The following is a 23,962-nucleotide window of genomic DNA, read 5'->3' as shown; positions in this document are numbered from 1 at the left end:
TCAAAGTTAATTTCATGAGCTTTTTAAAGCATAATTGATATTTTATTAGACTTAAATTGAATTCATAGCACATAATAGATGTGAGATAAATATTTAAGTACTAATAAATGGAAAATATGAATTAATATCTCTCCATATTTAATTTTATAGATACTTTACAAAATATCACCTTTCTTTTGAACACATTCTCTTCAAAGAACAATGCAGTTGATTTTCATTCCAGCAATATTGTTTAATTATATTTTGAGTGTTTTTTTATTAACAAACTCAGATAATTTCTGGAATTATACTGTTTCGCATAAATGGGTGATACTACTCTGCTTTTTGTTTGGGTATTTTAAATCTCAAAGATTAGTAGCATTGCTATCTGGGGGGAGTATTTTTCTATGGTTCCCATACTTACTCCAAGCAGCTCCTACAGTTCCTTTTAACACTCAAGGCTCACGTTTCCCAGAATACTCACTTGTATTTGAGGTGGTGTTTGATAGATGGAGCTAATTTTCCTCTAGGTTTCTCTGGGCCCTAAGAATATCAGGAAGAGAATAACGTCATGCTTAACCTTGGGAAATACTATAAAGTAAAATGCTGGGCCGCGGATTTGGACAAGAGAGGTAGTTTAGAAGTGATATGCTGGAAATTAGACTGAACGAAGAAGATAGATAGCTAAGCCTGAACTTGGAAACATCATTGTCTCTGATTATTATCGCTAGGCAACAACCTCAATATTATAGATATCTTGGACCCCCAAACTTGTCCAGTAATAATATTTAACATACCTTTCACACGCTGCTAAGCAGGGTCCTAAGTCATTTATATGAAGACTTTCAACCGTTAGAACAATTCCATGAGGCCATCACTATTATTCCCATTATAACTTATGGAGAAATTGAGGCATAGAGAAGGAAATTCCAGAGGTTCAGAGTTATTAAGAAGATGGGCCTGGTAGCACATGTCTACTGTAATGTCAACTAGGCAAGAGGGCTGTCTCAGCTTTGAATCTGGTCTTCTCTATTTAGTCCTAGGTGGGTCAGGGCTACATAGAGAGAGACTCTATCCAAATATCAAAATCATAAATTAATTCTGAACTGCCTGTCACCAGGTATATTAATTCAGCTTATTACCACGTACAGTTTTTGAGAATCCACCCATAAGTGTCGTCATTGGTAGTGTTGATAGAAATGTATACTGAAATATGAATAAATCATATCCAAAGAATTGTCCAGGTGGGTCAGCCTCATTCTACTTGGTGTCAAGAGAAGAAAAGTAATCGAGTTAAGATCACAAATCATGCTGGAGTATCAGTTAGGTCAAACCTACTTTGTGGAAGGTGAAAAAAAAGGCTTGACTTAGAGATGTGTGAAGACAGTGATTCTGTTTTGACTATCTACACTGCTTACAAGGGGCATCTGGTACAGTGTGTTAGCCTGGGGTGATGGTAGGAAAGACACTCTCACACAGATAGGGCTTGCTGAGATCAGGTAAAGAGAAATGTACCATTTGTGGCCACTAAGGAAATAAATAAAGGGAGTAATGAGGACGCCTTTTGCTTGTCCTTCCTTTAGAAACCAAGAAACAGCTAAGCCCAGCACTATCCACCTACTCAGAACTGGCACCCTTTGGACCTGCAGCTTTTCAGAAGTACTTTCCCATTCTCCTACCAAATAGCCCAAACTCCCCTTCAGGCGACTGAGAGGGAACGAGGCATTCCTGCCTTTCAAAAGGGACTCTTATCCGAATCAGAATTGAAAGCTCGTAAATTGGCGCATTCTCCAGCTTCTCGCCCGCACATTCTTCCCAAAGACGACCCGACACACCTGGCTGCCCGACCTCGAGTTTCTCTTGTAATGCTTTCCCACCCCGTGACCCTTTTAAGAGGCGGATCCCGCAGTGTCCTTTCCCTCCCTCTCTTTCTCTCCCTCGCTCTCCCAGCCACCTCTACCCCCAGCCGGCTGGGCGGAGCTTCGCGCTAGCGTCCCAGAGCCCGACGCTTGCTCGGCAGTCGCGAGCAAGCATCTCTAGCGCTTGAGGGAGTGAGTCTGCAGTAGCCTGGCCGCCACCGCTGCGTGCCCGCCGGCAGCAGGCGACCTTGCTGGCCGCGGACCGACTGCTGGCCGCAGGCTCCCCACCTGGCTTGCACCTAACCCCGGGTCAGGGTCTCCCGCTGAGCGCGCACCATGGGGACCCAGGTTGGCTGCTTCCGCGGAGGTTGCGGAGCTGCCAGGCTGCTGGCTTGGTGCTTCCTTCTGGCTCTGAGTCCGCACGCACCCGGTTCCCGGGGTGCCGAAGCCGTGTGGACCGCGTACCTCAACGTGTCCTGGCGGGTTCCGCACACCGGAGTGAACCGCACGGTGTGGGAGCTGAGCGAGGAGGGCGTGTATGGCCAGGACTCGCCGCTGGAGCCCGTCTCCGGGGTCCTGGTACCGCCCGACGGGCCCGGGGCGCTCAACGCCTGTAACCCGCACACCAATTTCACCGTGCCCACGGTTTGGGGAAGCACGGTGCAAGTGTCTTGGTTGGCCCTCATCCAACGCGGCGGAGGTTGCACCTTCGCGGACAAGATCCATCTGGCTTCGGAGAGAGGGGCTTCTGGAGCGGTCATCTTTAACTTCCCTGGGACCCGCAATGAGGTCATCCCCATGTCTCACCCTGGTGAGTGCAGCTACTAATTTGCACCTCTTCAGACCTCTACCTTTGACCAGTTTCCCCAGTTTCCCTCACTGCTCGCCTCCCCCAGACCTCTTGTTGGGAAAGAAAGCGGCTGCCCTTTTTGCCCCCACTTAGTAGAGCAGGGTTCTCCCGAGATTCGCCAGGTGTGGGGGTTGGGTGTAAAAAATTCCTTTAGAATTTAATTTGCCTCTGGTGGAAAAGGGTAAGACAAACGGGGGGGGGGGGGGGAGAGACCGAGGCTGGCACAGCTGGGGATTTTGCGTCTTTTCCTGGTGTTTCATGAGGGTGCTTTGCCTAGGATTAAGGGTGTGGGAGGGGTGGACATTGGCTTTCAAACTATGAGGGCAGAACATCGCCTGGGAATCTCTTTGCAGTATAAAAACGGATTTTTTTTTCCTGTCTCTGGTTTCTTTTCACGTTTCCTACGTATCAAGTAAGAGATTATGTTACAGTACTCGGTTAACCTCATTGTAATTTTTGTGGAAACTTTAGCTTTGGAGTTCTATGCCCAGTGGTCTTGGATCCCGAGTACTTCTTGTTATCAGTGCTTTTGTTTGCCTCTTGACAAATCTGATTTAGGTTCTTGAGTTCCCAAGCAGGTGATTAGTGTCACTGAGAAAATAAAGGCCCAGACTTTGTAAAAGTAGTCCAGGTACTTCTGAAACGTGTGGGCATGGCGGGTGACTATTCCCCCCCCCCTTCTAGAAACCCCCTTTTGTCATTTGTGATCCCTAGGCCCCGAAGGACAAAGAAAAAAGGAGCAAGGGTGAAAAAAAAAGAAAAGACAAGTAACAATGTTTTCTGGCTGTTAAGAGCTGGGCCTAAAGTCAGACCTTGACTCAAATTTCTGCTCCAGAGCTTACTAGTCCTGTGACCTTGGGCAACTTATCTTAACTCGAGTCTGGGTTCCCTCGTCAGTCAAACCAGACACGATAATAAGAAGCCGATTATCCACATGTTTGCCTCTAGGGTAAAATGAAATAAACCTTCAAGCATTTAGGACGGTGCTACTAAAGGTTAGCAGATGCGAAGAATTCTTTGGGAGTCCCCGGAGAAAGGAATTTAGTTACTGAACTGCTGGAGAATTTGCGTTTTGCTTACGATAGTACCACTGGCCCTGCCTGGAGAGCACTTGTGTGGACTGGATGTGAGGTAGAATTGGAAAGAGCACTGGACCGGAACTCAGGCGATTTGAGTTCCTCTAAGCCCCTTTGCTTGGCTTAGCTTTGTGACCTTGTGCAAGTTACGCGTGGAATGGTAGTGTAGGTTTAGGGGGGTGGGCACCGAGTTGGCAGAGCCTGCCGAGATACAGCTGAGACGAGAGAACACTATGGTCTGGATCAGCTCTGAAATACTGCAGTTCTTAGATTTAGTATATTGATTAAGAGAGCAAACTGCATCCTTCCTAGATGATGATACATTGATTAGAATACAATTGCCTTTTAAAGGCTACTAAAGTTGAATAATGAAGCTTAGGAAAATTTAAAAGTCTTTATTTGGCTATCTGATTTTACAAGGATTTGACTTAGTCTTCTCCAAATGAGATTCATTTGTATGAATGATTTCCAGTGGAGTAATATGTTTTATTTTAAAGGGTTCCTTGTTAAACTGCTTAACTCCTGTTAAGGGTATTTATCTGATAGTTTTAGGAGACAAATTAACTTCTATTGAGCTCCTACTATGTGCTAGACTTTCCACATAGGCATCATTATTTATTGACAGGCACCACGGTGTAGGAGAAAAAACAGACATTGTAATGAAGATCGGCAATCCAGTTATAGATTTAATACACAAGAGCTTTGTGACCTTGGACAGATAATTTAACCTTACCAGGTCTTGATTTCCCCATCTATAAAATGGAGGTGATATTTATGGAGATGCTTGCTGAGGATAATAGATAAGCCAGGTAACAGATGATAAAGAGCCATAAATGTTAGTTGTATAATAGATTAGTGATAAGAGGAAGCAAAAAGTGAATGCACAAATGTATGATTATTCAGTTACCAATGTGAAGACATGGATAGCCTGAAAATCTGACTAGGTCTATTGTGCTTCAGGAACTCAAATAGGGATAAAGAAAGTTACAAGTGTAATGTAAGATTCGGATACTTTGGAAGCTTTTTATTAACCAAATCGATAGGAGAACAGATACCCCTGTGATGCTAACTACCCTGACTACCCAAAAAGCTTTTGAGGCATAAAATGACATCTCTCTCTTAAACTTCTAGAGAAGCTACTTTTCAGCACAGGGAGGAGCCACTGTGCTCACATTTGCTAGTGAGTATTCAGAGAGTACTATGCTATTTGCCCTTCTCTCTCCTGAGAACAAATCTAGGGCTTTCTTTTAAACATCTGGCTTAAAAAATGGCTTGTATCCTAGTGAGGGAGAGGTAGGACCGAGGTTTCAGTTTTAAGTCCTTGTGGATTACACAGGGGCCACCAAATGTGAAAAAGCCACCCCTATCTCCTCTGTTTACAAACTCTGTCTTCACAGACTCTCACGGGGGCCACACTGGAATTATTTGCCCTTTGAATTTGTACAGAATATCTATGCTCTCCCCTGTCATAACCATAAAATCTTAAACATGCATTGCTTCAAGGAACTGAATGAAATAAGTGGTTTAAAACCATGGCTTTTGGTTTTGTTTTCTTGTTTGTTTTGGAGGCAAGATCTCGCTGTATAGCCCAGAGCGGCTCCCTACTCACCCTATAACCCAATGAGTTCCGGCTGGTGTTGAAAACTCATGATCCTACTGCTTCAGCCACCCAAGTGCTGGGCCAGTGCCATACCATTTATTTATTTATTTATTTATTCCACTCACTCACTTATTCATTCCTTCGTTCATTCATTTTGAGAAAAATTCCACAATATGTGAGCAATCAATTAAGAAAATGAAGCTATTTTTTTTAATAGATTTCAAAATTTCACAAAAAGGTGATCTACTATTAGCTGGGCATGGTGGTACAGGCCTTTACTCCCAAACAGAGGTCCGTGGGTCTCTGATCTCTGAGTTCAAGGCCAGTCAGGGCTGTGTACAGAAAACCTGCCTCAAAAAACAAACAAATGAACGAACAAACCCACCAAAGGTCTTTTATCAACCCGTGTAATTTATGTTTGTATTTGATTTTGGTTACAAACTATTGAGAAAACCCCCCGCTCATCCAGATACGTCATGGCAAAGGCTACACGTGAACTCATAGCTTGCTGTGGAATGCCTGCATATATATTTCAACTAAATTGATCCAGAAACCTAGATAAAAATTCTGAGGAGAATTTGATAGCAAACTTTAATTATTCAGAGTCACTTCAAATATGAAAATCAGATGAGAGGCAGCCAAAATGCAGAGTAAGCCCTGAAGCCATCTAAAATGTAGATAGATTTTTCACGCTGAAGTATGAGAAGCATGCTTTCTCTATGGCACGGCTTACTGTTCTTTCGCAGATCAAGCAGATGGGCCTAAGCCATGCCTGCTGTCTAATTGAGCACAGCCTACGGGTTGAAGTGATCTGTGTACTTGCTTGTACAATTTTCCTTGCGTCAATATGGGCAGGCATGGATTTATTGAAGGGCCCGTGCAGAGCTACACGTGACCTTCATAGTCTGGGGCACATTTACAAGGACTTGAAACGTATGCGAGGAGGTGGCAGGAGAAGCGCTGTTCCTGAGGGCTTTATTTTAAAAAAATAATAATGAACTAAACAGTGTAAGTTAATGATTCGGTGCTCTTTCATCAAACAGTCTGGTATATAAAAGTTGCTTGTATACTTTGTTGAATGATAACGTAGCACATTAGTTAAGAGAATGGGGGCCTGCCACTTACTATTTCTAATCTCTAGGGCAGCTATTTTAATTCTTGGTTCTCTCTTATATATGATAGAGATAAAACATTTTTAAAAGCCTCCTGAGGTTGCTAGGATTAAATGAGATAGTGTCGATGACATGTCTTTTTTCATCCTAGTAGGCTAGTTAAATGCATTTTATAAAACAAAAATTGAGTCCTATGTTTAGAGAGCGAAATTTGAAAATGAGCAGTCTTCAGTACTTCAAAGTCCACATAACTCAAAATCTTAACTTAAACCCTCTAGGCATAGAGTAGATCAGGCAGATTTTTTTTTTTCACGAGGAAAAACTTTTGATCTTCCAAGCTTTGACATTCTTTTCTTTAATAGCTTCTTCTCAGTTAAGCTACCAATCTTTTTTTCCCCGTCTAAAAAGCACTTTGAAATACTGTTTGTTTGTTTGAGCTGTCTCAGTCAGTAGACCAGGCCTGCTTCAAACACACAGAGATCCGCCTGCCTCTGCCTGCCTAGTGCTGGGTTTAAAGGTGTGTGCCACCACACCTGGCCCTGAAATGCTGTGTGCTATTGAATTATCACGGTCTCAATCCCTGCTTGACTCTTTCTTTTTTCTCTTCCTCTAGAATAGCAACTTTCCCAATCGAATAAACTGGTTGAAGGATTGGGTGGTGGTGATTTGCCAGTGTGCAATACCACTGTGATTTCCAGATGTGGCCTGCACGTCTCTGCAGTACTATATTTGACACAGTGCCCTTGGCTCGGACTTCTCCCAGTCTCTTGCTTCCCTGTTTTATGAGCTGGTTCACCTAGCACTTCTTTTCCATTGTACTGTGGGCTTCGCAGCTCCTCCCACCTCTTTTACAAACAGCTGTGGCAGCAAGTTGATGCTATCTCTTTAAATACTGTCCCACTGTTCCCTTCTCTCTTGTGATAGATAATTAATACCCTGCATTCAGTTCCCACAGCTTCTCAGGAAGCAGCAGTCAGCTTCCTGATTAGTCTGCACGCACTTCTTCCCTTCCGTGTTGCCACCAGAGCCCGGATCACATACATGCCATTGCTTATATATTTTACAACTCGCTGCTCAGCCCAGTGTCCACAACTGAATAAACTGGTCCCTGAGGATTTTGAAAGCTTTATATTCCTCTTCTCTCATTGATACCAAAATGTACTCTCTCCTTTCCTAGTATCATTTGTTTAAATGGCCATTTTTAATGATTTTTAAATTTTTGTGGGTGTGTGGTGTGCATGCCTTAGAATGCACGTAAAAGTCAGAGGACAACCTTCAGGAGTCGGTTCTGTCCTTCGCCCTGGGGCCTGGGCATCCAACTCCACTCATCAGACCCTGCAGCCAACTCTTTAACCAAGTCTAGAGCACTTCTGATATTCTTCCCAACTCTGCGGGTCAGAAACTCACCCACCTTCACATTCCTGCACAAACGCTTGCTTTATTTGTAAAATCCTTTTTCCTTTAAAAACGGTTTCACTTGCTTACTTATTTGAGACAGGGTCTCACTATATAGGCCCGAGTCGCCTGAAATTAGATAGGATGGTGAGGCTGGCCTCAAAGTCACAGAGATTCCCCTGCTTCTGCCTCTTGAGTGCTGGGATTACAGGCACATATGAAGTTCAATTGTGGTGTTTCTCTATTGTGGCGTCTCTTCCCCTCTGCCTGCTACAGCCCACACCTACAAAGTAACTAAGTTTGTTTGAATAGTACCTCATCTCTCATGCTTTCTGCCTTTACCCCTTGTTATTTGTTTACATGTTTTGCCTTCCTGCTAGAGGGTAGTCATTTTGATGTTCTGTTAATCTTTAGATTAGATTCCTCCCGGGGAGCCTTTCTTCTGAATGTGCTCTAGAAATGCTTTTTGACATGCCTCAAACACCTGAGAAGTCAAATGGTAGAGGGCCCTAAGATCTGCTGGAAAAATACCAGAGGACTGGAAACTGGACTTCATTTTATTGAGCATTACTGTGTTTCTTGTCTGCATACAAAATAGATACCATACCCTGTTAAAGAGTCTAGACTTTCACAGCATGGAGAATATATAGTAAGAGTAGAGAAATACTTCAAATTATAGGCTCCTTAATTTCTATAGTGACCAACAAAATGACTAAATGCTATGGATTTTTTAAAGCAGAATTACCTGGGTAACAAACAAAGAATGACACATGTGAGCTCTTCCACTGTGTTTACCCTGCGCTGTTTCTGGATGTTTAAAAATCTCTTTATGCCGGCCTTCAGTTTGGGTCTCCAGTTAAAATGCTTCCATTGCACGTCCTGCGCTTTGACATTCCCTGCATAAAATGATCTCACCTTTAAAACAGGACTCACAGCTGGATCCGTGCATTGTTTTCTGTGCACATAAAGAAGGCTTTCTCCCCTCTATCTCTGGGAAGTATGTATTATCACATATATATTATCACACTGAGCCTCTATGTACCCCATCTGTTTGTGGCTTTTGTTCTCACTTCTGAAATGATGAAAGCATTGAGTTGCAATAGAGGACTATAGTGTATACAGTACATACATACATTTTCTTCGTTGTTTTCTGATTATGGAGCTAAGCATAGGTAAAATGTAAAATAGAATTACTCAACGTTCCTTAGCATGGAAATAAACACCATTAATAATGCTTCTTGTGTCTTTTTAAATATATAGGTATAGCTTTTTATTTTACTTTTATCATAGTAGTTAATTTTTATAATTAATGTTATGGTAGTAATATTCAGAAAAAAATTTAAAAGGCATACAAGTTTGTAGAAAAACCCATTTGTCATATTTAGTGTTCTCACCATAATTTTCTTTTCCTAAGTATACATTATTTTTAAAATTCTACATATGTATAGTGTGCACTACAGCCCTATATCAAAATCAATGCTTTTAATTGCAAATTTTCCTTGCATGGGTAAAACTGAAAAGAGAATTCTCTTCTAGTTGAAGGTCATGGCAATCGACTAGGGACTGGAAATGAACCTCTCTTCCATCAGTTATCAGAAGGGAAGTGCAACAGTTGGGTGGAAAACAGTGTGAATTACATAGCTTGAAACAAAAATACGGTCTCCATAAATGTTTACATGAGATATATTCAAGAGGTATAAAGTGGTCTACCCCATGTGATAATCTATTATGACTTGGTCCTGTTGAAATGCTTTTCTTCCTGAGACAGGGTATGGTGTAGCCCAGGCCAGCCTTCAACATCCTATGTAGCCCATGATGACTTTGACATACTGATCCTCAAGCCTTGGTCCCCAGTGTGCTGGGGTGACAGGTGTGTGCCACCAAGCTCAGTTTATGTGCTACAGAGGATGAAACCCAAGGTTTTGCGCTTGCTAGACAAGCAGTCTATCAAATGAGCTATATCATCAGCAATCTTTGAAGGATTTGGTCAACAATGGTGCTTTAGTTATCATTCTCTCAGTATCCCTATAAGTGAAATCTTTTCCACAGTTGAGATTTTCTCCCAGCTCCCTACTGCTTGATGAAGTTGTACCTCCTGGATTGAAGTAGCTTTTTAAAGAAATTCTGTCCACCCAACTGTAAAATATCACTGGAGTTTTCCCAAACTTCATCTGATAGGGTGCCATGTATTTTCAGAGAGGATTGTACTGGGTTGGAAATCCAGCACTGGATAAAAAGAATATGAAAATTTATATATCTATATACTTCATAGAGTATATATAGTATATACAGTATCTATAGTATCATATATTTCAATATATATAGTGTATATGTAGTATATGGTGTATGTATAGTATTTATATAGTGAAGTATATGTGGTATATATACAATGAAGTATATATTATAGTGAAGTATATATATATATTGTGTATATATATATAGTGAAGTATAACAAACATGCTAAAAAGGTTCATAAATCATTGGCTCATAGTTCAATGAATTTTTCACAAATGAAAGCACTTATGTTACCTGCATCTAACTCAATAGAATGAAATACTATCAAATCCCAGAAGACAATCCCAATGTAAAAAAAAACCTGATTATTCTTTCCTACATGTTGGAAGGTGTTATTTGTTTACTTACTTTTGAGACAGTTTCTCTGTGTAGCCCTGGCTGTCCTGGAACTCATTTTGTAGACCAGGCTGCCCTCAACCTGCCTCTGCCTCTCGAGTGTTGAGATTAAAGGTGTGCACCACCACTGCCCGGCATAGAGTGTTATTTTATTACCAAACACATGGTGTGCGTGTGTGTACACATGTGTGCAAGTGCATATACTTGTTTGGTTTTTGACCAGGATACTAAAGCAGTTTCCACTTGCTACACTCTGCTCTACAATACCCACTTTGCAGCTCTACATGAGGGTCTTTTGTTCTTATTCCTTTTCCTCCTCCCTTCTTTTTCAGCTGTATATGGCCATCTTATGCATCATGGTATGTGTTCTGCTTGCATTTGCCAATAGACTAACTACAATATTGATTTTTTTTTAGCTAAACAAAGTCTGGTGGTTCATGTTGAGCAGCGGGAAACTAGATGTAATTGGAGGTTATTGAGTTCAGAATCTAATTGTGAATTATTTGGTTTTAACACTTGAACAATCAAGTTAGGTACCAACCTGTGACTTTGAGTTAACTCTATTCATTTTGACCTTTTCTGAACGATGATGACCCTAAAATTTGTTGTGCCTTTATGATCTTTCTACACATTGCCATTTCAGAGAAAACATTGAAGTGGCTTAGATAAATGCTGCCTGCAATTAATGTTATTTTGGCATTTAAAAAGAAAATAACACCATATTATTAAAATTGTTGGTGAAATTACAGGTTATTTTCCTCTTTCTTGTTTTTCTGTAGTCTCTCATTTCCTAGTATGAACATATTTTACTTTCATAACCATAAAAAATGTTTTAAAAAAGCTTCATTACTCCAATAGTTTGTTAAAGCTTAGAAAGAATTAATTGTGCAGTATAATAAGAACATGTGATTATATAACAATTTACAGACGAGAAGTTAGGAATTGCTTTAGCCTTTTGAGTGCAGCTGTGTGATTATTAGGTTGCATCCCTTCTTCTAAACACTAATTGATTTTTTTTCATATGTAAACATGAGACTCCAACACTAAAGAACTTGAAGGTCTTCTTGGGTTTTCCTATTTTGTTATGAAATGTTTCTCTTTTTCTTTTATATTTAAAAAATTTTAGCCTCCCTTTATACACATGGAAATGTACATACCTCATCTTTCTTTGTATTTTCCTTTCTCTTTTAGCTTCCATTTCATTGATACTTTTAAGACTTGAGCTTAGTGTTAAGAACTCAATGTTGATCATTTCCACCCAGCAAAGCTAGGTTCTCTGATGGTGTTCGTCACTATAGGAACGGGAAAGAACTTCTACTGAAGTAAGAACAGTGGAGAAACCTTAGTGTTGTTTTATACTTTATTAATGATGGATAGAATATTTTGGCTCATTAAAACTGAACAACTTCTTAATTCCCCTTGAAATTACTATCTCCTAGGTGAAACGCCACCAGTTTGGGGTTTGCATATGAAACCCTTGGATATATAAGTTGCTGTGGTACCACTTCTTTTCCTCTTAAGAAACGGGTCCTACTTTCTAATCCCCCATACTCTACCTTTACTAGTCTGGTAAATTCGATCTTGCGTACTCTTACACTTTACACATATGGCTATGTTCCCTTTCTTTTGTGTCTCCTTCCCTCTTTCCCCTATACTTGCCCTTTCTCGAATTTCCTCAGTTTCTAATCTCTGTTATCTTCTTCTCACTAGGTTCTTTCCCCTTTTTTAAAATGAAATTAATCACTATATGAAAAATCCATGCTCTTGATATATAATGACCTTGAGTGTATAGTTACACTCACTCCTGTAATCACTGCAAAAACTCTAATCAGCTATATAATCCTCCTAAGTAAATACTTTCTCATGTTTCAGTATTCGAGATAAATCTGAAATGTTTTTGTTTATTTTGCCTTAAGTATTATAATGATATGATGTTTTGAAAAAGTTTTGTCAAATTTGAGGTTAAGTAATAATTTTTATTTGCTTAGATTTTAGTCCCCAAAGCATTTTAACATACAGTAGTCTTTGTGCTATTTTGAAAATTCCATTTCTTTTATCCACAATACTGTGGATAAAAAGTATTATGTCTAGTTCCAAACAATTACCTTACAAATAAACTTTAGAATGTTACCCATTCTAATGTTAGTGTTTCTGTTGTTGCTTATAATGATCGTCCTGTAGCTCTTTAGCTTATTACATACTCCAGTGTGCTGCTTGGGACTTTATTGCATTCAGTTTCATCGTCACATGGATCATGATTCTCCCGCACCATTTCCCTGTGGTTCACTCAGAAGAAATTTTGTTCTCATATTGGATGATCTCTGAAGATTATTTATTTATTCTAATAATCTCATAATATTCTTAATTGTATAAAGATATTTTATTTTATGTGTATGAGTGTTTGCCTACCTGTATGTTTGTACACCATATGACTGTAGTGCTTTTATAGGCCAGAAGGGAGCATTGGATCCCTCGGAACTGAAGTTACAGAGGGTTGTGAACTGCCAGAGTCCTCTGGAAGAGCAGCCAAGCCAGTACTCTTAACTGCTGAACCATCTCTCTGGCTCTGGTTCTTAAGTAATTTTTTAAAAATATATTAAATTTGACTTGTACTTTAGTTATAGCCATCAGCATTCCAAATGCATCTTTTATCTTCTTAGAGGATTTAAATAGTTATTTGGATAGGGACTGGAAAATGGGATTGTTTTCAGTGAGACTTTCATTAACAAAGCCTTGAGCAAACCATGTTCCCAAAGTACTCTTCTAAAGAATGTTTGCATCAAAGTCTTGGTTTTCACCAATTCCACTTCATTTTCACAAGATGGCAAGAAATATCAGAACTGGCCAATGTAAAGATTAACCTGTTACCTCCTTGCTCTAATCCTATGTGGTTTGTCTTTTCCTGGGAAGACATGAGCAAGCATCTACTCATCCTAGAGAAGGTGTTGATTAAAGAAACATTTCCACCCGAGTCTAGCCTAATGAACTAGTGAATTTATTGAATTACACACAGGAGGATGGATGGCTCAAAACACCTGTATCACTGAAAAGAATGGGTGACAACTCATGAAAGTTCTCTGCAGCCAGACCAGCCATCAGGAGACTCTTCTCCAACAGAAGTTAGTGCTTATATAACCTTGGAGGGGCTTCTTAATTTCATTTTTAAAACTTTGCTTGATTCAAATTTAATTTTTTGTGGTGGCATTTCATTTGTATTTTAATAAATAAAACTTGCCTGAAGATCAGATAGTAAAACAGCCCCACTAGTCAGCTTTACAGACCAGGCCGTGGTGACACATACCTTTAATCCCAGTAGCCACACTAGTTTGCCATAGGAACCGAGAAGTGGTGGTACATGACTTTAGTCCCAACCCTAGAGAGGAATATAAAATGGGCAGCATACAGTTCTCCGTCACAGTCTCATCCTGAGGTTTCCTGGAGGTAGGATCACCATTTTCAGGTTGAGATCAAGGTAAGAGCCAGTGCCTGGCTCTTTTTATTCTGATCTTCAGGTAAGTTTTGTTTATTAAAATACAAATGAAATGTCACTACATTTTTCATATAGTATATTTTGATATTGGTTTCCCCTACCTTGTCTTCTCCCAGATCCTCCTCACAGTGCATTTTTTCATTATTTTTATGTAATATACTGTATTTATATTCTATTCCTTCCCTCAACTTTTCCCAGAAACTTTGGGGTGGGGGGAAAGTGCTTTTGAATCTTGTTAAGTTTCAGGAATTTTCTGAGACTTATGAGTTGCTTATTGCCTGAGGCTTTTGAGTGTCACTTGCTCCCTGAGTCTTAACAAGTTTCCCTCCTGGATGGAATATTTCAATAGTACCCTCAAAGCACTACATTTTTACTTCTTCCATTTGGCTTGTGCTTGTTGGTTAAACTCGCCAACAAGATATGGGAATTGACTTAACCTTGAATAATGTAAGGAAAGGCCAACAAATAGCCTTTGGTAGTAAGGAAAGCTACATGATTGCTTTATTTTGTATTTCAATCTATGGCACAAAGGGTGAAGGTGTTCCATTTGAAAATGAAAGATAGTATATTACAATGCAAGAACAGGTGCCCTTGAGTCTGATTGCTTGGCATGAATTACTGCTTTACCCATGAGTAAATATGTAATATGAGCATTTTGGCAATCTGAACCTCAGTTATCTTGTTCATGAAGGACCTAGTAATACCTATTCTCCCTGATTCTATAAATAAAGTACTGAACACATGGTGAAAAATTGAGGAATGTTAGTCCTCTTGAACTTTTGCTAAATTTTTTTATTTGTTTGAAACAGTACTTTTCCGTTGACTATTTTAGTTGTTTAGTATCATACTTTAAAACATGTAATTGTTTTACATGCAAAAAGAAGAAAAGAGCAACGACACTCATACTGTTATTTTTTTCTTGGTAGTTTCTAAGAAATTATAGGAAATTTTCATAATGAAGAAATGAGTCCAGGCATTGTGTCAAATTTCTCTTGTCCTTGTACTTACGAGTTTGATATCAGCCTAGGCTACATGGCAAGACCCTGTTTCAGCATAAAACAATGACAACTAGGGACAACTCACTGGTAACACATTTACCTATCATATGCAAGTCTCTGGGTTTGATCTCCAGTACAATAAGAAAACAAAGCAAGACAAAAAGAATGGGAAGAAAATGAAAAAGTTACCAAACAAAAACAAAATGAAACATAAGAACAACTGTCTGCCTTCCATTCCTTCTATGCATTTCCATTTTTAAAGTAAGAACAAAACCTTACTATTAAGAGATTACACCCCGGCAACAGAAATATTCATGGCCCCTTTTCTGGCATAGAAGTAAAGGGAAGGGATTTAGGAATCAGATGAATTTTGATCTGATTCCCAGTTCATTTATCTCCTGTAATAGTTTTGCGAGCTTTGCCAAATTAATCTCTTTAAAACTTGATTTCTACCCATGTAGAGTGGAGAGTAATAATTATGTCTACATTATAGGTTAATTATGATGGATAAATATAAAGAATTAGGTGCACATTTTAATACATTAAAAGGAAAGCTTAATTTTTCTTTCGCCTAATAGCCCAGGCCTGGGGACTAGAAATGCACTTCACGGTAAAATTTCTCACAGCCTCTAATATGCCAGGAAAATTTGGTTCAACTCCAATTTAATGCGTTGTTTCTGAACATCTAAGTTTTATACCTTTGAGTTCTTGTGTCCAAGTCAAAATGAAGGCTTTACCTCTCAACACAATACTTTCCTAAGTATAATGATAATGCAACTTGCAATCAAATCTCCCTGTTTCAAACTATTGCTGAAGAGCATACAAGAGAGGTTCCAAACCCAGCAAAAGTTTGAACTCCTATGTGTTGGATGTGACAGAAGTAGAGGTTTGATCAAGTAATGCATAGACATAAATTGCAATGTCATTGTTCCTTTCCATGGAGTTCACAATTTCAGGCTGTATTAAATTTTTCCTCATTGGTAACAGTTATTCAGTGTTACACTTTTGATCTCAAATGTCTCCCAAGGGAGCATGTGTTAAAGACTTGGTCTCCAGCCTGTGTCACTACTGGGAGGTGGTACATCTTCTAGACATGAGCCTAATGAAATAAAAGGATTGGGTCCCTGAAAGGAGTATCGGGAACTTGTCCCTGCTGACCACTCTTTCTTTTCATGGTCATTATGTGGTAACTTTGTTCTGTCACACACTTGCCATGATAGTGTTCTGCCTTGTCACATGGCCAAAGCAACTGAACCCAGTTCCCAGCTTACATGATCATAGATTGAATCCTTTGAAACTTTTAGCCCAAAATGAACCTTTCCTTTTTGAAAGTTGTTTCGGGTATTTTGTCCGAGCAGGGCAAATCTAAACAACATAGCCTGGCCTGCATAGTCGACTTAGGTAGGAATTTCAGGTCTACATAACAATAACAGCACCTGATGTCTAGAGTTGGGCACCATCTAAGATACAAAACCCATCTTTCTTCTACATTCCTTATGTTAGTCCCATTTGGCTTAAAAGACAGAGTAAAGTGGCAAGTGCTGGAGGCTCTGCTCCAGCTGAAGGGTCAGCTTCCAGGCCTAGGCTATGGCTGTATTCTGCACCCATGTGCTTTGCACATTGATACAGTAGCAGTGTAGTCAGTGGAATTCTCCTTCCTAAGGCTTCATAATGTAGGAAAACAAAGCTGATCAATATGAAACCAGAAATAGCAAATGTCCACATGCATGGGTTTCCTTTGCTGAAATCCTGTGACTGCCATCTCATTACCTTTCTATTAATGCTCAGCAAACTGTCACTCTAAGGCCTTGTTAGTTTTTTACCATGCACCATCAACGGCTCCCATCAGATTCTGAACAGCTCCGGATACTGCAAAATTTATTATTCAAAGGGATCGGATACATTGATACTATAGTTTACTAACATTCCTCTGGAAAGCTTATATGAGTAGCAATAGTAAGTGATGGATTTAGTTTCACCGCAAAGGCGAATTATGGCAATAGAAAATGTCAACACAAGTTTCAATACAATCGCAGAACGTATTATTAACTGAATAACCTGTATTCTGTAGAATCTTGCAATAGTACATCTATTTTTTTTCCTGCGGTTTAAGGGTGTATAGTGACCTGTTAGAGCTGCTTCAAGGGTTTTCTTTTATGCTCTCTGAACAATATCCTAAGTACTAAAACCACCGGTTTCCTAGTGAGCCACATGACTGTATTTTAACCTGACCTTAGGAACCAAATGGCCTGTACCCTGGTGCTTAAATGTAATTCTGAAGCTGATATGTACCCAAGCTTCAGGCTGGAGAGGGATTAATGTCTTCAGTGGAGCAAGCCTATCAGTATGGTCATTTTAGCTGAGTCAGCACTGTGTACCCTATATATACTATGTACTCTATATACACAAGGTATAGATACAGAGTAAGATAATCTTTAATCTTTAGCTTTATATCAATATATATCTCATGTGATTTCTGTAGGTGGGCCTACAGAATATGTCTAGATATGACAAATGTGTCTAGATATGACATATTTGTATGTGAGAAAGAGACATATCTTACAATGTTCAACATTGATTATCTTTTTCATTTATTTTATTAATTTTTTTTTGGTTTTTTGAGACCGGATTTCTCTGTAGCTTTGGAGCCTGTCCTGGAGCTAGCTCTTGTAGACCAGGCTGGCCTCGAACTCACAGAGATCTGCCTGCCTACCAAGTGGTGAGATTAAAGGCATGCATCACCACTGCTGGGCAAACAACAGTGATTATATTAAAAGAATGAATTTAGTTTTCAGATTAAATCAAGATTCGAAGGATCACTAAATATAGCTCACAATAGCCCAAGATGTTCCACTAAAGTTTGAAACCATAAGTACTATTGAACCATGTGTTGTATATATATTTTATCTATATAATGTGTTTTCATTCCTTTCCATACATACCTATGATAAACTTTAATTTATAAGTAGAATAAGGATTAGCAGCAATAAATAGTAATGAACTAGAATGATTATAGCAATATAATAAAATTAAAGTTTATATTTTTATTTCTAGGATTTTCTGTGTAATAGTTTTGGAATGTAGGTAATTGCAATGTCAGAAAATAACACTGTGAACAAGAGGGTATTATGTTCTTAAATTCCACTTAACCAGTATTTATTGGGCATATGTTATGGCCATTTTGCTAGATGTCATAGATACAGTGATGGAAGACATAGTCACCAACCTGAAGAAGTTCATAGCTTGGTGTGAAGTAAGACACATAACTTCAAGAGAAATATGCACTACATGGCTCAAATGAGACTTCTAACCCAGATGTGCCAGGATCTTCTAAAAAGACATTAAACCTCCTTCTGTATGTGAAATGGAGCTTTTAAAAGACCCTTTCACTAAAAGAATAATCCGAATATAGAAATGTTTCTTGAAGCCACAAAGAGAAAAAGAGGAAAAAAATCAAAGAAATAGACTGGTAGGAATTTGTTCCTGGTGGTTTAGATGGTTTCAGTGACAATGGCGGGAGATTGCTGTAATGGGAAAGGAATGGGGTCATTTCTGATGGGCTGATTTTCAAACACCTCTGTATGAAGTGTGCAGCATGCTTTTGAAAATGATCCTCTTGGCAGAGCTTTTTTCTATACTTGACAAACAATTGTTATTTTTCTAGACAAAGTGACTGCACCGCTGTCTTGAAATTATTAACCTTAATATCAGTTAAGCTCTAATCAAATTCTAATGTAGTGTTTCTCAGAGAATTCCTGTAGACCACATGCTGCAAAATAGCCCATAAAGCCAGTGAACTCAGCAGATTTCCACATCCCACCTCTGTGTTCTGACTCCAAATGGAGCTTCTGGAGAATGAACTTTGAGGATCATTTACCCCCCCCCCAAACCTCTTCAATGTTGTCAGAGAACTGTTGTTGGTCCCTGATAATTTCTCAATGGTCTAAGAAGTCAAGACTGTTTTCATAATAACACTTAGACATTATTTACCTCATTCACTGTGCTCATATTTATACAAATGGTGTAAAAGCAGTAGTGAGGAAAACTGCTAGCATCATTTTTTGAGACACGGGTTTTTACGTATAACCCTGGCTGTCCTGGAACTCACTGCGTAGACCAGACTGGCCCTGTGCTCACAGAGCCCAACCTGCCTCTGCCTCCTGTGTGCTGGGATGGAAGGCACGTGTCATCACACTCGACCTATCTGCTAGCAACAAAGTGAGACTGACGCACTAAATGCTACTGATCGTACTGTGCACGTATAGGAAAAAGACAATGTCAGCGTCACATAAGAATGTCCCCAAGGCTGTGTGCTCAGCTCTGTATAGGGAATCTATATTATATCTCCCTCTCTACAAGGCTCAGTCATCATTGCGGAAGAGAAGGAAGGAAGATTGTAAGCCAGAGGTGGTGGTGGATGACAACAAGGAAACAGTGTTTTCTGAACCCAGCAGGGAAGTCGGTTTCACAGCTGAACTCACAGTTGTTCTGGCAGAATGCACAAGACCCTTGTAGGCTAAAGCCAGACAAATGACAACATGGAAGGGGAAAGTGGGCATGAGGTGCCCGGCTCCTAGCTGAGGAACTATGGGCATTTGATAGCTTCTGAAAGAGGGTGAGTCAGTTTGTTTTAAGGGCATGAGCCCTGCTAGTACCAAGCTCCAAGGCAGACACCACACCCAGCAGTATTTGTACAACACTAGTTGGACTTGATGGGTTTTTTTTAAAGGGAGAACATGAAGTTGGATGGGTAGGGAGGTAGGGATGAACTGGGTAGAGTTGGAGGAGAGGAGCGTATATGATCAGAGTATACTGCATGAAATCTCAAACAATTAATAAAAAATATTAATAATAGTGATTATTAAATTAATTAAATAATGTTAAAATATTAATAACAATAAAAAATAAAGATGAAAAATAAAACTGAAGGCCACTTAAAAAAATAATACCCCGACAAATGAATGTAATAACTGATTTTGTTAAATCTCTCCTCTACGCCACTTCCATAACACTGCATTTCTGTGTGAGGAGATGTGAAGTAGGCATGAAGCAGCTTGCGATCCGATGCAGTGTTGTGTTGGAAGGAAGCGCACAAGTGGGCTAGAGCTGTCAGCTGAACTAGCTCTTCTCTTCGGAGAGCTCCTTTAACTTGACAACCTACTGACAAACAGGAGCGCTTCACAGCTAAATATTTGGAAGACCTTCTCTCAAAAATGAAAACTGAGCCTGTCAAGGAAAACCACTGACAGTCTTTTCTGCCAATGATATAATTTTAAGTTTTCCGGCAAAACTGGAATTTTAAAAAGGTACTCACCATTTGAACTTGATAAGTTGATACCTTCCTGATATTTGGAATTTTTCTGATAACATCAGAGTTGATATTAACACGTGATTTACTTTTTAAAATGTTGTATAGTCTTGAAATGAGGTATCATTTATATCTGTATAATCCAGTGAACCAAGACTTTGCAGATGATCAGTGCACAATATTAAAGTGGATAGATGATACCAAGGATCTAGCTCAGTTGATCAAGTGCTTGCCTCAGGGCCCATGCGACAAAGCTGGGTACAGTTCTGCACATTTGCAATACTAGTACCTGGGACGTGCTGGTCAGCCAGCCTAGCCTCTCAGTGAGATCTAGACCAATGAAAGACCTTGTCTGAAAAAACACGGTGGGTGACATCTGGAGAATGACACCTAAAGTTGACTTCTGATCTTCATGGACCCGCAAACATGGACATACCTCCCATGGGACATGCCTCCCACGGGAACAGGAACATGTGTGTGTGTGTGTGTGCGCGCACACACACACACACACACAGGATGTGGATAAATGAAAGATCCATTAAATATACAAGGCAAGGCAGTGAATTTTGATTTAACCAAGTGTGTGTGTGTGTGTGTGTGTGTGTGTGTGTGTGTGTTCATATGGTTCCAAATTATGCCTTATATCTAATTAAGAATTCAGTTTGGGTGTAGTATTGAAGTGCAGTATATACAAATATCTGAAAATACTATTGAAGCAACACTTACTTCTCTAGTTGCATAATTTCTGTAAGTAAAATTTTGACTTCATATACCTCCACTAAAATATCACAATTGTTCTAATGCAAAAGCATATATGAATTTCCAGCTGCTATAAATTCCCTTGTAATAAGTCAGACATTAAAGAGGTTTGCTTAAATGATAAATAACACCACTCTTCCTTACTATATTTTGAAGAAAAAATATTTTAATAAAATTATGTTATGTATCTATGGTGACTTCAAATAAATGATAAATTCCTTGGTATTAACTTCTAATTTTGTAAATGTCACTAGAAATAACCTAAATAAACAAAGGTTCTTTGAAGTCATCAATAACTTTAAAACACGTAAATGTGTCTAAGACCAGAAAATTGGAGAATTGTGAATTTAGTTCTTGGGTTCTTAATGATATGCTAAACATAACCACTGGTGGAAACCAGAATGAGTTAAGACAGGACTAGATGTTTTCAGAAACAGTTATACGAATTGTTACTTGTAAATGTGATAGATCTTGCACAAATTATTCATCTGTGACCTTTTCTACAGAGTGGCTTCTATTTCCCTACTATTTTTTAATATGCTGCTTTCTGAAGACTCCATCTGCCAGAGACAATTTTGTATGATATCAAAATGGATCCATTCCCCAGTTCTCTTATGTAATAGGGCCCTCCAATCCTACAATTGAAATATTTGAAAGTCCGTAGAAGTAGAGCAACTTTCTATACTATCCAGAGTTATGTATTTTCCACCTTAGGAAAGTACATCTTAGATTTCCATTCTTACAAGCTCTGGTATTCCTGACTGAGATGGTTGTCTTTCCCGACTGCCTAACTGTATGGGAACTCCTCACAAGTAGACTTCATCCATTCTAGAAAGCAGTGGATTCCCAAGTGATGACACCATTGCAGGGTCAGGATGCCTGAACAGCATTGAGATTAGTTTTACAACATATACTTTGAACTTTAGAGCCCTTCTTATTTGTGATTTACTCTTGGTGAATACTTCTACTTCCCTCATATTAAAAGAGTGTAATTTTTACTCATCTCCTCACGTTTTTTGTTGTAATGCCAAGGTCCTGTAAATATGCTGTCATTATGCTTATAATATTCCATATGTTATACAAATTTTTAAACTTATTTTATATTTTGACATATTAGTATCAAGGTTAGTAAAAAGATTCAGCAACACGGAACTTACTATGTCAGGACTTAGTAAGAATACTTGCTTAATGAGTTTGTGCTTACAAGTCAATAGATTAGACTAGAATCATAATATCATTACATTTTAAAAATAAATGAAAGAAGTCAGCTATCACCATGAACCTGTATCTAATTTGTGTGCAGTGTGAATACTAAAAATAAAAGAAATGTCCTCAATAGTACTTAGGCTAGAGATTGTTGTGATTAATATTTTAATTGGATGATGTTCAGTCATAGTGGTAAGAGTTGTTGCAGGGGCTAGAGAGATGGTTTGGTGGTTATGGGCACTTGCTCTTCTAGAAGACCAACGTTTGGTTCCCAGCATGCATGTTGGGTGGTTCACAACTACCTTTAGCTCCAACTCTCTGGGGAATCTGACACTCTTTTGGCCTCTGTAGGCATCTGTCACCACCACTACATACACAACTAATTAATAAAAAAGAGTTCTTATATCTTGTTTTATTATTACTGTTCCCAAGAAAGCGGGCTGTGTTTTAGTTATTTACTGTAACCTCACAGCCTAGTGCATAGTGATTGGGTTGTCATCTGAAGGCTTTGAACTCCAGTCCTCAGAGATCAGTTTTATGAGCTTCGAAGAAGTGTTGTGAGTATCCCAGGATCCAGAGTGGCAGTAGCAGTCTCCATAAAAGGCAAAGGGCCATCTTTTTAACTGTCCCTTTGAAAATTCACATCCACTGCATTTTCCAGTTCTTCTTAAAAATGAAGATGCCCCAAGGCCCAGTGGGTCACACTTTTAATTCCAGGACTCCGGAGGTTAAAATGGGAGGGTCAGCAGTTCATGGTCAGTCTCTGCTCCATAGTGAATTTGAAGCCAGTCTGGGCTACATGAGACTCCTTTTCGTTTGTTGTTTGTTTGTTTGTTTCAAAAGAGAGTTAAGGGCCTGCAAGGGTCTCAGTTGGTACAGGTTCTTGCCATGGAAATATGACAACAGAGTTCATTCTGTAGACCCTCTGTGGCGGAAGGGGAGAGGCAGCTCCCACCGCGTGCAACACGCACATGTATGTGGGCACACACGTGTAAATTGCAATAAGCAAAAAAAAAAAAAAAAGAATTCTCCTAGTCTTTCAGTGTCTATCCCCCAGTGACTGTCTAATATAGGAATAGGAAATATTTGCAATAGTTTGTGACTATGACCACATATGTACTCCAGTATCATAAGTGCCTCAGTTTACACAGTGACTGTTTTGCGAACCTTTAGAAAGATCACTTAGAAAACTGAGATTATAGCTCAATGCTAGAACATTCACCCGTTATGCATGAGGCCTTGGGCTCAGTTCTCAGCACAACAGAAAAGAAAGAAAAGAAAGCAGAGGCTCCTGTAAAAGGTCACAAAAACTCATTTGGAAAGCGGAAAGACAGCATCAGCTGAAGCGGCGCTAATGGTCACGTGCAGCACTGGAAGGTCATGGGGAAGCTTAAAGGAAAACAAAGCTCAGGAGGGTTTGCTTTAGCAGCAGAAACTCACACACGCCCAGCAGTCATAAAAGGCTTTCTTTAGATCCTTGGGGTGTGGCTTAGTGGTAAAGTGCTTGCCTGTCATTCACAGTCTCATTCAGGAGGCCTTGCCTTTAATTCTCGGCCCTGAAACACAGAGCTAGTTTTGGCTTGCTTTATTTTGACTTAGTTCCACTAAAATGAATCTAGTCTTCAGAGTTCTCGAGTCAACATCTTATTTTGCGATTTTCAATAGAGTAATAAGTAGGAAACAAATTTAACGTGGAATT

At 39.4% G+C, this 23,962-nt stretch overlaps 1 protein-coding gene across 2 annotated transcripts in view; it reads left to right on the top strand.

Annotated features, from left to right (window-relative positions):
- Window positions 1–23,962, top strand: part of Rnf128 (ring finger protein 128) — a 103,131-nt gene that overhangs the window by 42,561 nt on the left and 36,608 nt on the right. The window contains exon 1 of one of the 2 annotated variants that reach the window (XM_048428494.3): window positions 1,990–2,649. The exons of the other annotated variant lie outside the window; for it this stretch is intronic. Coding sequence (XP_048284451.1) covers window positions 2,175–2,649 — 475 coding nt within the window. The 5' untranslated portion in view covers window positions 1,990–2,174. Of the gene's footprint in view, window positions 1–1,989; window positions 2,650–23,962 lie in introns of those variants that run through there. 2 annotated transcript variants of the gene reach the window in all.

The sequence above is a fragment of the Myodes glareolus genome, chromosome X (assembly GCF_982192425.1).
Source record: "Myodes glareolus chromosome X, mMyoGla1.1, whole genome shotgun sequence".
Lineage (NCBI taxonomy): Eukaryota > Metazoa > Chordata > Mammalia > Rodentia > Cricetidae > Myodes > Myodes glareolus.
Note: the sequence above shows the minus strand (reverse complement) of the source record. Positions and strands in the feature narration are given on the sequence as shown.